We start from the raw sequence: 13,685 nt of genomic DNA on the forward strand, positions 1-13,685 counted from the left end.
ACTGGTGTGTTTTTTTTCTTACAAACAAAATGGCATCTGAAATTTATATAGATTTGTAAATTACTTCTATTTAAAGCAGTACTTATCAGCTGCTGCATGTCCTGCAAGAAGTGGTGTATTCTTTTCAGTCTGAAACAGTGCTCTCTGTTGCCACCTCTGTCCATGTTGGGAGGTGTTCTGTTGCTGCTCCGGACAGTTCCTGACATGGACAGAGGTGGCAGCAGAGAGCACTGTGTCAGATTGGAAAGAATACACCACTTCCTGCAGGATATACAGCAGCTGATAAGTACTGGAAGACTTAAGATTTTTAAGTAGAAGTCATTTACAAATCTGTATAACTTTCTGTCACAAGTTGATTTAAAAACATGTTTTTTTTTCTCCAGAGTACCCCTTTAATATTTATATATTAAAATGTCAGAGGTCTCCCTATATAACATATCTACCTGGGTTATGTAGGGAATTCACAGCAAGGTGTAAGTGTATTTCTGTGTCTGCTATCTTATAAGGCTGTATAGTAGTTTGTTCATTGAAGCGCAGAATATTGTGGGATCCGTATTACCGCCGACTTCCTTGCTTTCTTATAAACAGGATATGTGTTTCCTTTATGACCCGGGGAGAACTGAAAGTTTCTAGATTAAATGAAATGTCCTTCCTATAATTCTTGGTGCTAGAAGTCAAGATAAGAAGTGAATGGAGTCGGCTGTACGGATAGAAGATGGATTAGTGCAAATGTCGTCTTGACATTTATCAGCCATGAATTGAAAACACGCAGTGACGTTATTTCCCAGATTCTGGTTGTATGGACACTTATTAGGTGCACAGCACGGACACAAAGCACTGCTTATTTTCAGCACTAAGAGCTCTGTAATTGTCATAGGCCTTGTCATACTTTGTGTACGGCTATGTGCACCTGCACAAACATTGTTTTGTACTTTAAAGCGACTCTGTACCCACAGTCTGCGCCCCCAAACCAATTGTACCTTCATATAGCTGCTTTTAATCCAAGATCTGTCCTGGGGTCTGTTCGGCAGGGGATGCAGTTATTGTCCTAAAAAACTACTTTTAAACTTGCAGCCCTGTGTCAAATTGGCATGGTCTAGTTTGTCTGTGCCCTAATCCTGCACCGCCCCTCCACCCCTCCTCATCATTAGGAATGCCCCAAGGCAGTATTTCTCCAAATCATCACTTGTCTGAACACTGCACAGGTGCCTTAGGGATCCAGTCCATGTGCAGTGTTCAGATAAGTGATTAATAGGAGAAAACCTGCTCGGGGGCATTCCTAATGATGAAGAGGGCAGGGAGGAGGGATGGAGAGGCGGTGCAGGCCTAGGGCACAGGCAGTCTAGGCCACATTAATTTGACACAAGGCTGCAAGTTTAATATTGTTGTTTGGAGGGAGCTGAAAGTCAATGTTGCCCTGTGACAGCCCCGAAACATGAAAGATGCAGAGAAGATGTACTGCTGCAGTGTCGTCAAACCAGGTCAAGTAAACAGGAAACGTCTGACCTCTGTAACTGCAAACAAAGCTTTCTGGGCCAAATATTAACTTCAGTTTTTCTATTGTGTCAAATCCTTATTTCATATAATAAAATGCTAAATTACTTTTTATAAATCCTGTTATAAATGTGATTATTGGAAGAAAATTTCCTCTGCTTGAGTTGGCGCAGAATTTGTGCGGAACATTCCGTGCGTAAATTCCGCCGTGTGAACAGAGCAGAAATCCTATTGAACACAATGGGACATTGTACATATTTTACAGGTGGAATTTCAAGCGGAATACGTATAACATTAAGTGCAGATATAGCTAGAAAATCCTCTCCTATTCCTCAGTGTGAACATACCCTAACTAAGCAGTGTCATATTCAGCGCTGTTGTGTTCTGAGGTAGCTATTCCTTTCATCTACCTCCTGGCCTGTTCTATCTATCAAAGTTCTATATAAAGTGAGAGAGTTGGATTTTGTACTTTGCACTGACAAAAATACAAGAAATTCTGATCATTTGTAAAACTTTCTTTTTTTTTTATTATTAGGATATTTTCAGTAACAGAAGTCATGATGGGACCCTTTTCAGCTGTGAATCGTACTTCAATATAGGTTCCGATGAAACGGTACGTAATGTCCTTTGTTGTCAGAAATCACCATTGCTATAGACTCTTCTCATACACAAATGTTAGTTGCAGTAACGAAAGAGTCCAAACAGACCATGTTTTCATAATATGTGGGACCACCTAATATTACGAACATTGTATACCTCAGAGGGTTAAGCCTCCCAAACTACAAGATGGCAAATCTGGCTAGGCCTTCATATACGCCTATATACTGGAAAGCTTTATATCAGTTCATCACAGAGCAATTGAAATTTGATGGAAAGAAGCCCCCCCCCCATCTACTCCACTAGTGATGAATTGGTTCCAATAATAATGATTATGTCCCTTTAGCCCAGGGGGCTTCAGGGATGAAGGGAAGTTTCTTACTTTCTTCCTCAGTGCTGTTTTTGTTAACTTTGTAGTTGAATCCATATGCTAATGAAGTGGTTTGGTGCACTGGGGGCGGGACTACTGCCCTGAGTGCACCAATCCACCACAGACAACTCATTAGAAGAAGCAGGCTGGCCGGGGCAGAGGTAATCCCGTCCCCAGTGCCCAATGTTTCATTAACATATGGATTCAGCTACAAAGTACATGAAAACGGCTCCCAGTATGAATGTAAGAAACTTCCCTTCATCCTCAGCACCTGTGTACTATAGGGACATAACAGTGGGTTAGATACTAGGTTTGTAAAGATTTGTCAATTACTTCTAATTAAAAATCTCCAGTCTTCCAGTACTTATCAGCTGCTGTATGTCCTACAGGAAGTGGTGTATTCTTTCCAGTCTGACACAGTGCTCTCAGCTGCCGAAACTGTCCAGAGCAGGAGAGGTTTTTTTATGGGGATTTACTGCTGCTCTGGACAGTTCCTGACATGGACAGAGGTGGCAGCAGAGAGCACTGTGTCACACTGGAAAGAATACACCACTTTCTGCAGGACATGCAGCAGCTGATAAGTACTTGAATACTTCATAACTTTAAATAGATGTAAATTACAAATCCATATAACTTTTGATTTATTTTTATTTCCCTCTAGAATACCCAATTAAGTAAACGCTGTTCATGAAAGTTATATTAGAGTGGACTCCCAGAGGTCAGCCTAGTTGTTAGCTTAACATTGAGTTTGAGTCTTCTAAAGGGAATGTAAATGACAAGCTTGACCTTATGGACGAAGATATTTTCTTTTGTTTTAATGAGATGTTACTATTGACTATGATTGTTCCCTGCCTGTACTGATTTCTCCAGTGCTGTATAGAGCAGGAAGATGTGGTCACAGTCCCCTCCGTGTCATTGTGGTGGCTTCTCAGGCCTTTCAGCAGTACAGGATTAAGTCGGTTTTGCTGAATGTGTGTAAGGATAGAGAGACAGCTAATTTGTCTAAGAGGTTTGCGCAATTAAAAACATCTGCTGACAACCATTGTAAGCAGCAGCCGAGTAATCCTTCCCATAGTATTACTGCTGTGGTGGGATATATAACCTGAGACTATGTGACGGCTTCGAGCTGAAACATTCACCAATAAAAAATGGAAAGTGTTCTTAATATGGAAGTACAATCATCCTAAAATTAGGGTATTAAAGAGGTAGTTCACAAATAACAATTCTTTCAAATCAACTGGTCTCAGAAAGTGCCAAAGATTTGTAATTTACTTCTATTGAAAAATTTCAAGTCTTCCAGTACTTATCAGCTGCTGTATGCCCTGCAGGAAGTGGTGTATTCTCTCCAGTGTTACACAGTGCTCTCGGCTGCCACCTCTGTCCATGTCAGCAACTGTCCAGAGCAGTAGCAAATCCCCGTAGAAAACCTCTTCTGCTCTCCAGACTGGAAATAATACCACTTCCTGCACGACATACAGCAGCTGATAAGTTCTGTAGATTTTAGAGATGTGAGATACAAATCCCTGACACTTTCTGGCACCAGTTAATTTAAAAGGAAAAAAATGGTGAACAACAATCCTCCATTGGACAGACAAATCAGAAGAAAACCCCTTAAACATTTAACCCCTTAAAGCTATGTCCCTGCATGGGTAATGAATTTTTTCTTATATGACTTGGTCGGCGTTTGTGTGTAGATCCCAGTTCACGATTTTCAATCAGGTGTGCTTGGTGCACTGAAGGCGCAGCTCCCCCCGTGTACTGATATCCCCTCCCGTCAGTTATGCTGCCAGTATTGATTCTGAAGGAGGCGCATCGCTGAGGGGAAGGGATATCGGTGAATTGGGGGCGCCGAGCCCGCCTCCAGTGAGCCAAGCAGCCCTTATTGAAGATCGAGAAACCAGCACAGATGGCAGGAACTGGGAATGGTTTAAAATATGGACAGCACCATCAGGATCTACACTCCCACGTGAGCAGGTAGGTTAAAAAGATTTCATTAGGCATAGAGGTACATTCGTTTTTAGGACAGAGCAAATTTTTGTTTTTGAACTTTAGTTTTATCCTCCTCGTGCCATAGCGCTTCAATTTTTTTTTACCTACAGACCCATACGAAATCTTTTTTGCAATAAAAGTATACTTTGTGATAACACTAATTTTTAACATAAAATATGCAAGGAAACTGAAAAAAAAATGATTTGCATGGTGGTGATTTTTTGCGCCATGATCTGTAGTTTTTATCTGTAGCTCACTTGTGTATATGCAACTTATGTCCACTTTTTATTCTTTTTTTTTGTGGATGTGACCAAAAATCAGCAATTTAGTTCTTTGGCGGTTTTAGCACTTACGCCTTTCAGCGTGCGAGATCAGAAATGTGATCATTTAATAAATCGGGCAATTCCACACAGGACGATGGCAAATATGTTTTATTTTTTATTAAAAAATGGGAAAAGGGGGCTGATATGGTGTATATATATATATATATATATATATATATATATATATATATATATAATTTGTTTTTACACTTATTTTTAGTCCCCCCAGGGGATTTCCATGCGCAATACATTAATTGCTCATAGAGATCAGTACAGTACATAAGTACTGCATTGATTGATCTTATCCTCACCCAAGCAGCCTGTAGCAATCCCAGAACCATGGCAGCCCAGGCGTCCTAGCAGAGACCTAAGGGTGTCTGTGGGATGGATCACAGTGGCTCTTGTATATATGGCTATGAGTCTAGCGTCTTAGTGAAAGTAACATTTGCACAAAATAAAACAGAAACAAAAGCTGCCATTTGTAGTCCGGGCCTTCCAGGCTCGATACCATCTGAAGGGGACCGATTTTGCTCATACGTGTTTTCATTTGGTTTTTGCACATCTGTGCACACATTTGTATACAAAGTAGCCTTTGACCCTGTGGTTTGATTCTTATGCTATAGGGTGGGATTAGCTGGGTATTTTCATGTGTAATGTTGTTTTAGCTGTAATACCAGTCATCGTCCACCTGTAGAAAAACTGATATAGACATCGAAAAATTTCATGTGGCCAAAATATATAAAACCCACAGGTTAACCTTAAAATGAACAGCTGTTTCCTATTTCATCATGCAGCCTCTTTTATTTTACAGAGAAATGGGCAACTCAGAAAGTCAGTACAGTCTTCAGGGGACACGGAGTCCGGGAGGAAGTCCGCTGTCGGATGGCAAACAGAAAAGCTGCTCTCTGAAAATTCATAGCATTCATGCAGATGAAGAGAAGGACTGGCCGTCTCCTGGATGGGGGAGGACCGGCAGCAGTACTGGCTACAAATCCCGCTCCCTAGCCAGAACCTGCCTCTCCCAGTGTAAGGGTAATCTACCGTATTCATCCAGACATGGTGATGTTGTGCTGAAAGGCTCCAAAGGTTGCACCCATTACAAGCAAAGAGCCAATCTGGCCGGTGAATGTTGCCAGGCAAATAACAACACGTACTTACCAGACAATGGCTATCATTATGTTGGCGTTGACCCTTCAGTTGACCACAGGGGATGCAACGGCCATATTTTAAGCTGCTACGACATTCACGATAGCATGTCTGCCGCACTGCAAGCCGAAGAAAGGAAAAGCCCAAAGGTCTTGATAAAAACTCTCGGAAAATTGGACGGTTGCCTCAGAGTCGAATTCCACAACAGCGGGAACGGCGTACCATCCGAAGAATCTGACGGACCGGTTCAGCTACTCAGGTACTCACCTGCAATGGAAATGAAGGATTTGACCCACCATGACCCTCGGAGAAATTCTGGCATGGAATATTCTGCAAGCCAAGGCTTATCGGCAAGTGACTCTGGACTAAGATCGAGCAAAGGAAGTTCACTAAGTTCTGACTCTTCTTGGTATGATTGCCCCTGGGGAAACAATAGGGACATGAATGACTTGGATGGGTCATATCTGACTAGGAGTTCCCTAGACACCAGTGTTCATGGTGGGCTTACCCCGAATGAGAGTGGCATACTTTACAACCAGAGATCCTCTCTTTCTTCTTTGCGTGAACTGTATAACGCTGATTTGCAAAGCGGATTAACCCCAGGTCGGCTGTCGGATGAATACATAGGTGGTCATCATACTTTGAGTAACAGGGTTTCGTTTGCTTCAGATATTGATGTTACATCAAGAGTAGAACACAGAGGATCTACTGCACATTATTCTTCTTACACCCTACCCTGCAGAAAAGCCAAGCCCTTAACGGAGGACGCATCGAAAAAAGACACGCTGAAAAGTCGAATGAGGCGCATCAGTGACTGGACAGGTAGCCTTTCAAGGAAGAAGAGAAAGCTGCAGGTAATATATTTGTTGTGAAATGACTGTAGTAAGAATAATTGCTCAGATGTCTAAGGGCCTTATGGCTCCATGTAATTAAGACAACAATTAGTCGAGGAGCCGATCATCGGCTGATCGATATCTGTCAACATGTTTAAAAATCATCAACCGCAAATCGTGCCTTGCTATGTGTAATAGTAGGTGCGCGATCAGCGGCACGATCCATACTTACCTCTCCAGGCTTCTCAGTGTCCTCCTGCCTGTTCCCCGCTCACTGCAGCTGCTCCTTAAGTTTCTCTGTGCAGTGACAGGCCGCTCAGCCAATCACTGGCTGCAGTGTTGTCCTGCCTTGGTCAATCATTGGCTGAGCGGTCTGTCACTGCACAGACGGCTTCAGAAGCCTCAGCGGTGGAGCGAGGAACAGGCAGAAGGACATCAGGGAGCCTGGAGAGGTAAGTAACAACTATTTTTTCTATATATGCAGCAAGGGCTCCATGGACATTGCTAATTATATATATATATATATATATATATATTATAATCAGGCTGTGTAATAGGCTCAGTAGGGGAGCGTTGATCTAGTAGATGTTGAGCCGTGTAATACGTCCCTAAGGCTGTGCTTAATTAAAAAAATATACATATTATTTAGTGTTCGTCTATAAATGGCCTAATGGTCCATTGACTGATTTGTATTGTTCTTGTTACCATTTTACATACTTATCAATTTTCCCACCAGGAACCAAAATGTAAGGACGCCAGTGAATGTTTTGATAGCGGAATCGATGGCTTTACCGCAGAAACAAGCTCCCCTCCACATCTGTCTAGCATTTTGTGGTCTGGGGGATCAGGACCTCTTGCGCAGCCTAGAAATGAACACACTAGCGTTACTGGCAGTGATGCCTTAAGGCAGAACATCTATGAAAACTTTATGAGGGAGCTGGAATTAGAGAAAACCAACGTGGAGGAAACGGCTACATCGACAGGAACGGAAGACTCGAGTAATGACTCTCTCAGTTCACTGGAACAACTTGACCTGCTGTTTGAGAAAGAACAAGGAGTAGTCCGCAAGGCCGGGTGGCTGTTCTTCAAACCCCTTATTACCCTTCAAAAGGAGAAGAAACTGGAGCTTGTGAACCGCCGAAAATGGAAGCAATATTGGGTGACACTTAAAGGTAAGCTACATGGAAATATCGAGAATCATCTGCTCCTGGCTTTATCATGACTGCAGAGAACTACGATAACAATGTTTGTGATGATACAGCATAGTTACTCTGTATATCACACCTTTTATTACTCTCATATTTATAGATTTTAAAGAGGCCCTGTTGTGTTTTTTAAAGAAATCAACATGGATTGTGATCGCAAGCAGTTTTGCAATAATTTTTTAAAAAAATTTTTAGAATTTTTTTGAAAAAGAAATCAACAGGGGTTGTGAACGCAAGCAATTTTGCAATATATTCTCTTTTTAAAAATGTTTTCTATGTTTAAATCAACATTATACATACGGACACTAGGTGTCTCCCTTCACTGTGCATGCATACAGCTGCTGCGCGTCCACATTCAGTAGCAGAGAATCCTAGGAATGCTCGCATTGTATGGTCAGCTCTCCTGTCACACAGCACCAAAACCTCTGTAACCACACTGTGACATTATACATAACATATACAACATATACGTATACAACCTGCATGATAGACAGGTGTCTTACCTTGTGTGAGCGCATAAAGGACGGGGACTTTATGTGTTTGGTCTCTTTTTGTGAACAGAGAAAAGACCAAACATCAGCACAGAGGGAGCGTAGAGCACAGTTTGGCTGTATGTATAACGTTGATTTGAATTTAGAAAATTTAAAATAATAAAGCAAATACATTGCAAAACTGCTGATTTCTTAAAAAAAATTATATATATATATATATATATATATATATATTTATTTATTTATTTATTTATTTATTTAGTGACAGGTACGCTTCAACCTTCATCTTGATGTTACATGGTATGGCACATACAAAAATTTAAAATCTTTCCATAGAAAGCAGCAGTCCTAACATTACGGGACAGGGTATGATTCCCAGTTAATATAGAATGTGTCACATATGTTAGCGACAAATAATGAGATCCAGTAGCTGTCCTTAAAGGAGAAGTCCGGCGAAAATTTTTATTAAAGTATTGTATTGCCCCCCAAAAGTTATACAAATCACCAATATACACTTATTACGGGAAATGCTTATAAAGTGCTTTTTTTTCCCTGCACTTACTACTGCATCAAGGCTTCACTTCCTGGATAACATGGTGATGTCACTTCCTGGATAACATGGTGATGTCACTTCCTGGATAACATGGTGATGTCACTTCCTGGATAACATGGTGATGTCACTTCCTGGATAACATGGTGATGTCACTTCCCGGATAGCATGGTGATGTCACTTCCCCCAGAGCTGTGCGGGCTGTGCCTGCTGGAGAGAATGATGGCAGGGGGACACTGAGAGACACAGGGCACTGGAGGGACACTGAGCATCCCCCTGCCATCATCCTCTCCAGCAGCCACAGCCTGCACAGCTCTGGGAGTCGGGTCATGACATCACCATGTTATCCAGGAAGTGACATCACCATGTTATCCAGGAAGTGACATCACCATGTTATCCAGGAAGTGACATCACCATGTTATCCAGGAAGTGACATCACCATGTTATCCAGGAAGTGAAGCCTTCAAGCAGTAGTCAGTGCAGGGAAAAAATAACTTTATAAGCATTTCCCGTAATAAGTGTATAGTGGTGATTTGTATAATTTTATGGGGGGCAATACAATACTTTAATAAAAATTTTCGCTGGACTTCTCCTTTAATGGAAGCCAACAGCTCAGGATAGAGATTTCCTTAGGAAGACAAAGACAGTAACAAAATGATTTCCAGTTAACTCATGCACTGTGGTCCATTCCAACGACAATACCATTATATGAGAAGAAAGACAAGAGTTTCCACAATAAATAATAAAGTCTAAGTGGGTAAATCATTTCACCCACTTAGAGAAGTGCTAGTTTAAAGAGACACATAATTTTTTTTAAGAAATCAGCAGGGGTTGTGATTGCAAACATTTTGCAATATATTCTATTTTTTTTTAATGTTTTCTATGTTTAAATCAATGTTATACATATGGTTACTAGGTGTCTCCCTTCATTGCGCATGTGTGCAGCTGCTGCATGTCTAACGTCCTGGAGTGCTTGCATTGTATGGTCAGCTCTCCTTTCACATAGCACCAAAAACTCTGTAACCACACAGTGACATTATACATAACAAAAAGAATTGTCTCCTGGTAAGCTGCAGAGCTGATAATAGAATTAGTAAAAGTTAATAATATACTTAGTCTAAGGTAATTGCCCTCAGGTGATATACAGCCTGCGTGATGGACAGGGTTTTTCCTGGACAGGGACTTCCTGTGTTTGGTCTCTTTTTCTGAATAGAGAAAAGACCAAATATTGGCATGGAGGGAGCATGGAGCACAGCTTGGCCGCATGTATAATGTTGATTTAGGGTGGGTTCATACTTACTGGATCCGTAGCCGGTTTGACCTTGTACGTCTGAACACACCCTTAAAGGGAATTTGTCATCAGCCGCTTACAGATCAAACGCTATATTATATAATAATCCTGATATTTAGCAGTTTTCATTCTTATCTCTAGGGGGTAAAACTGAGCTGAGACTTCATGTTGGGTCTGTGATGATAAGAGGAGGCTGCTGTAAAGTGATCTGTACAGCATTGCAGCAACATGGTGCACCAGTAGATAGCTGCTCCCTGTGGAACGACCTCTTCCCAGGTCACAGATTGCGCTTAGTTGTGTTTTACATTCATCTCAATGGGACATACTCTGCCTCTTGTCGCCTATATGAAAAAAAGGGGACAGCGCTCCATAGTGAGGATCAATATGTGATGGGTGGGAGAACTATAACAGGTAACTCTCACCTGTAAAATATATAAGCCTCTCCCGATATCCTTCGGGGATGATATACTAAGAAAACAACATTTTCCCACCTTGAACGGGTATAGCTGGAGCAGGTTCAATGAGCGGCGGGATGCACCACAATTGTCTTAAAATTTTTTATACGTGTTTATTTTTGTATTTTTTATGCATTTTTTATGTCTGTATGTTTAAACATGCTGCTATATATTTCTCTGCATTAGTGGTTATATTCATTATCTACTGATGACATTCTGACATCGTATGTGTTTGTGTTTTATGTGGAGTGGTTGTCTGTCTAGTGATAGATGACTCTTGAAAAAGAAACCAGAATGGTTTGAAAAGGTGCTCAATAAATTATCAGACTACGCTCTGCATCCCACCGCTCATTGCGCCAGCTATACCCGCCACGAGGTGGAAGGTGTCGTTTTCTTAGTATATTGTCACTATGTCCATAAGCCTGGCTGTAAAGCATGTCTCTAAATGCTGTTAAGAACAGCCCAGGCAATATTGCAGCCCCCAATGTAGAAAAAGTTAAATAAAAAAATGACAGTGAGAAAATAAAAAAAGATTAGAATAAAAGAAAAAAATTCCAATATCCGATTCTTAAAAGTAAAAGTAAATCTAGGTGACACATTCCCTTTAAAAATAGGGAAAAAAAAGTATAGAGTACAGAGTATATTGCAAAACTTCTTATGATCACACCCCTGTTGATTTATTTAAAAAAAACAAAACAAAAAACAAATAAAAACATTTTAGGATAAATGAATTCCGGAGTGGAAAACCAAGATGTAATGAATTCTACGCTCGTAAAGTGTCACTGTCATATTTCTTTCTTTCTTTTTTTTTTTTTGCAGAAATCAATAGTCCAGGCGATTTTAAGAAACTTTGTGGTTGGGTTTATTAGGCAAATATGCCATTATCTGCATTCAAAAAGACTACCCCCCCCCCCCCCCCCCCTCATTCACTGCTCATTATCAGGAAATCTCGACTCTTTTATATCAGTAAAGCCCTGTCTGTTCTATGGAGATGGGAGGGGGGAGATTAGTCACCAGCAGAGAACAAAGGATTACACAGTGGGAGCTGTGTGAAAGCCGGTAATCAGAGGTCAGAGAGGTCAGTGCTGACTTCAGAGGAGATAGCCGGGGATGTAGCTGTAAATTTACTCTTAGTTGTCCTGTTTTGGTGCCTCATCTCCCTCCACCCCTCCCCTCTCCATAGAAAATCATGAAGACAGGGGGGAGAGCTTCAAACTGCTTTCTCATGAAAGAAATGCATTTTTCAGCTAATAAACCCAATTACAAAGTTTCTTAAAATCGCTTGTACTATTGATTTCTGCAAAAAAAAATATTAAATGACAGTGACACTTTAAAGCTTTTGAAGCTTTGTCATTGCTGAGTGTCCATGGAGCAAGGCGTTTATAGTGTCATATGATATGTCAATGAATAATAATATCCATGATGCCTAATACCAATATGTCATCCTCATCTCTCTGATCGATCGAAGGTTGCACCCTGATGTTTTATGAGACCTACGAGGGAAACTCCACAGAGCAGAGTACGGCACCACGATACGCTCTGTTTGCAGAGGACAGCATTGTGCAGTCAGTTCCTGAGCACCCAAAGAAGGAGAATGTCTTCTGTCTCAGCAATTCCTTTGGAGATGTTTACCTATTTCAGGTATCCTTTAGCTTGGGAATTTCTTTTTCTGTTTCTGTTTAAATGGGCACAAATCTAACCTGCTGATATGTCCCTATTGCACAGGAGGCGCCAAGGAGGAAGGTATGTGTCTTACCTTACTCCTCGGCGCAGTTCATCTTTTGCTCCACGGTCCGGTGAGACTGTTAGGAGCAATAAGGAGCACTGCCCCCCTTCATAGTGCTGATTCACCCCCAGCCATCCCACCCCTCTCTAAGTATAATAAATGGAGAGCGCAGGCCCGATCGTTGCTATGGGGGTGGGCAGTGCTCCTAACAGTCTTACCGGACCGTAGAGCAAACTACTAACTGCAGTGGAACAGTGCCGAGGATGAGGGTAAGAGACATACCTTCCTCCTCAGCGTCTCCTGTGCAATAGGGACATATCAGCAGCTTAGATTCGTCTAATCTGCTGATAGTTCCCCTTTAAGCACCGTTCCTGCATCATAAAGGTTTATATAGAAGTGATTCTTTGAAAAAAAAAGTATTACAACTTGTAGGGGATTTCCAAATTTTGGATTTTTTAACGTGTAGTTCAGACGGGCCAGACGGTTACATTCGTTGGAGTCCAAGACTTGTGACTCACAGGATTCCACGCGGCCAGGCATGTGCAAGTTAATAGATAACTACTGAACAATTTCGGCTCGGTTCACACAGCGTTTGGCAGGACCGTTTGAAACTTTTTGCCAAATGTGTACTTCAGATGTATTGAACTGTATTGCCTGCCAAATGTTTGCCAAAAACATTCTCTTTTTGGGCCTGTACCATCTGTTATATTCTATATACATCAACATGTATGTTAGGAAATTTTTCCTGGCCTATGTACTAGATGTATGCCACAGACCTGGTGTAAAGCTGCCAGAGAGGTAAGAGGGGGACTTTGCTCCCTATTTTATTTCTGCTGGCCAAACTGATTACATTATCCAGTCCACAGTAAAAAGTAGTACACTGATACCTCTGTTCTTGAAGGCAGTTCCAGAACTGAACAGAGATTTCCCCTAGGGAATAATGTAAATCTGTTTAATTATTATTATTTTTTTTACACTCCATGGGTTAGATGCAGAGCACCTGGTTCACAGGTTGTAAAGAGTTAAGTAGTGATGCAATAGCATCACCACTTACCTCTTCTGAACATACAGTAAGTAGCAGTGCATTGCACACTGCTCCTTATTACAGGAATGGGGAAGCCCTTCATAATGAATTTACAGCTCTTAACAGGGTTTGCCGCTCAAGAGCAGAAAGCTTCTGTTCCAGAGGGGGTCCTGTCATTACTTCTGCTTAGC

The 13,685-nt window shown here is 41.4% G+C and overlaps 1 protein-coding gene across 2 annotated transcripts in view; it reads left to right on the plus strand.

Annotated features, from left to right (window-relative positions):
* The window catches only part of TIAM2 (TIAM Rac1 associated GEF 2), a 208,183-nt gene that overhangs the window by 89,355 nt on the left and 105,143 nt on the right, over window positions 1–13,685 (plus strand). For both annotated transcript variants that reach the window (XM_069954907.1, XM_069954908.1), the window contains exons 3-6: window positions 2,030–2,107; window positions 5,585–6,773; window positions 7,489–7,924; window positions 12,213–12,385. In XM_069954907.1, coding sequence (XP_069811008.1) covers window positions 2,100–2,107; window positions 5,585–6,773; window positions 7,489–7,924; window positions 12,213–12,385 — 1,806 coding nt within the window. In that variant the 5' untranslated portion in view covers window positions 2,030–2,099. The remainder of the gene's footprint in view (window positions 1–2,029; window positions 2,108–5,584; window positions 6,774–7,488; window positions 7,925–12,212; window positions 12,386–13,685) is intronic.

This window comes from Dendropsophus ebraccatus, chromosome 15 (genome assembly GCF_027789765.1).
Source record: "Dendropsophus ebraccatus isolate aDenEbr1 chromosome 15, aDenEbr1.pat, whole genome shotgun sequence".
NCBI classification, from domain to species: Eukaryota; Metazoa; Chordata; class Amphibia; order Anura; family Hylidae; genus Dendropsophus; species Dendropsophus ebraccatus.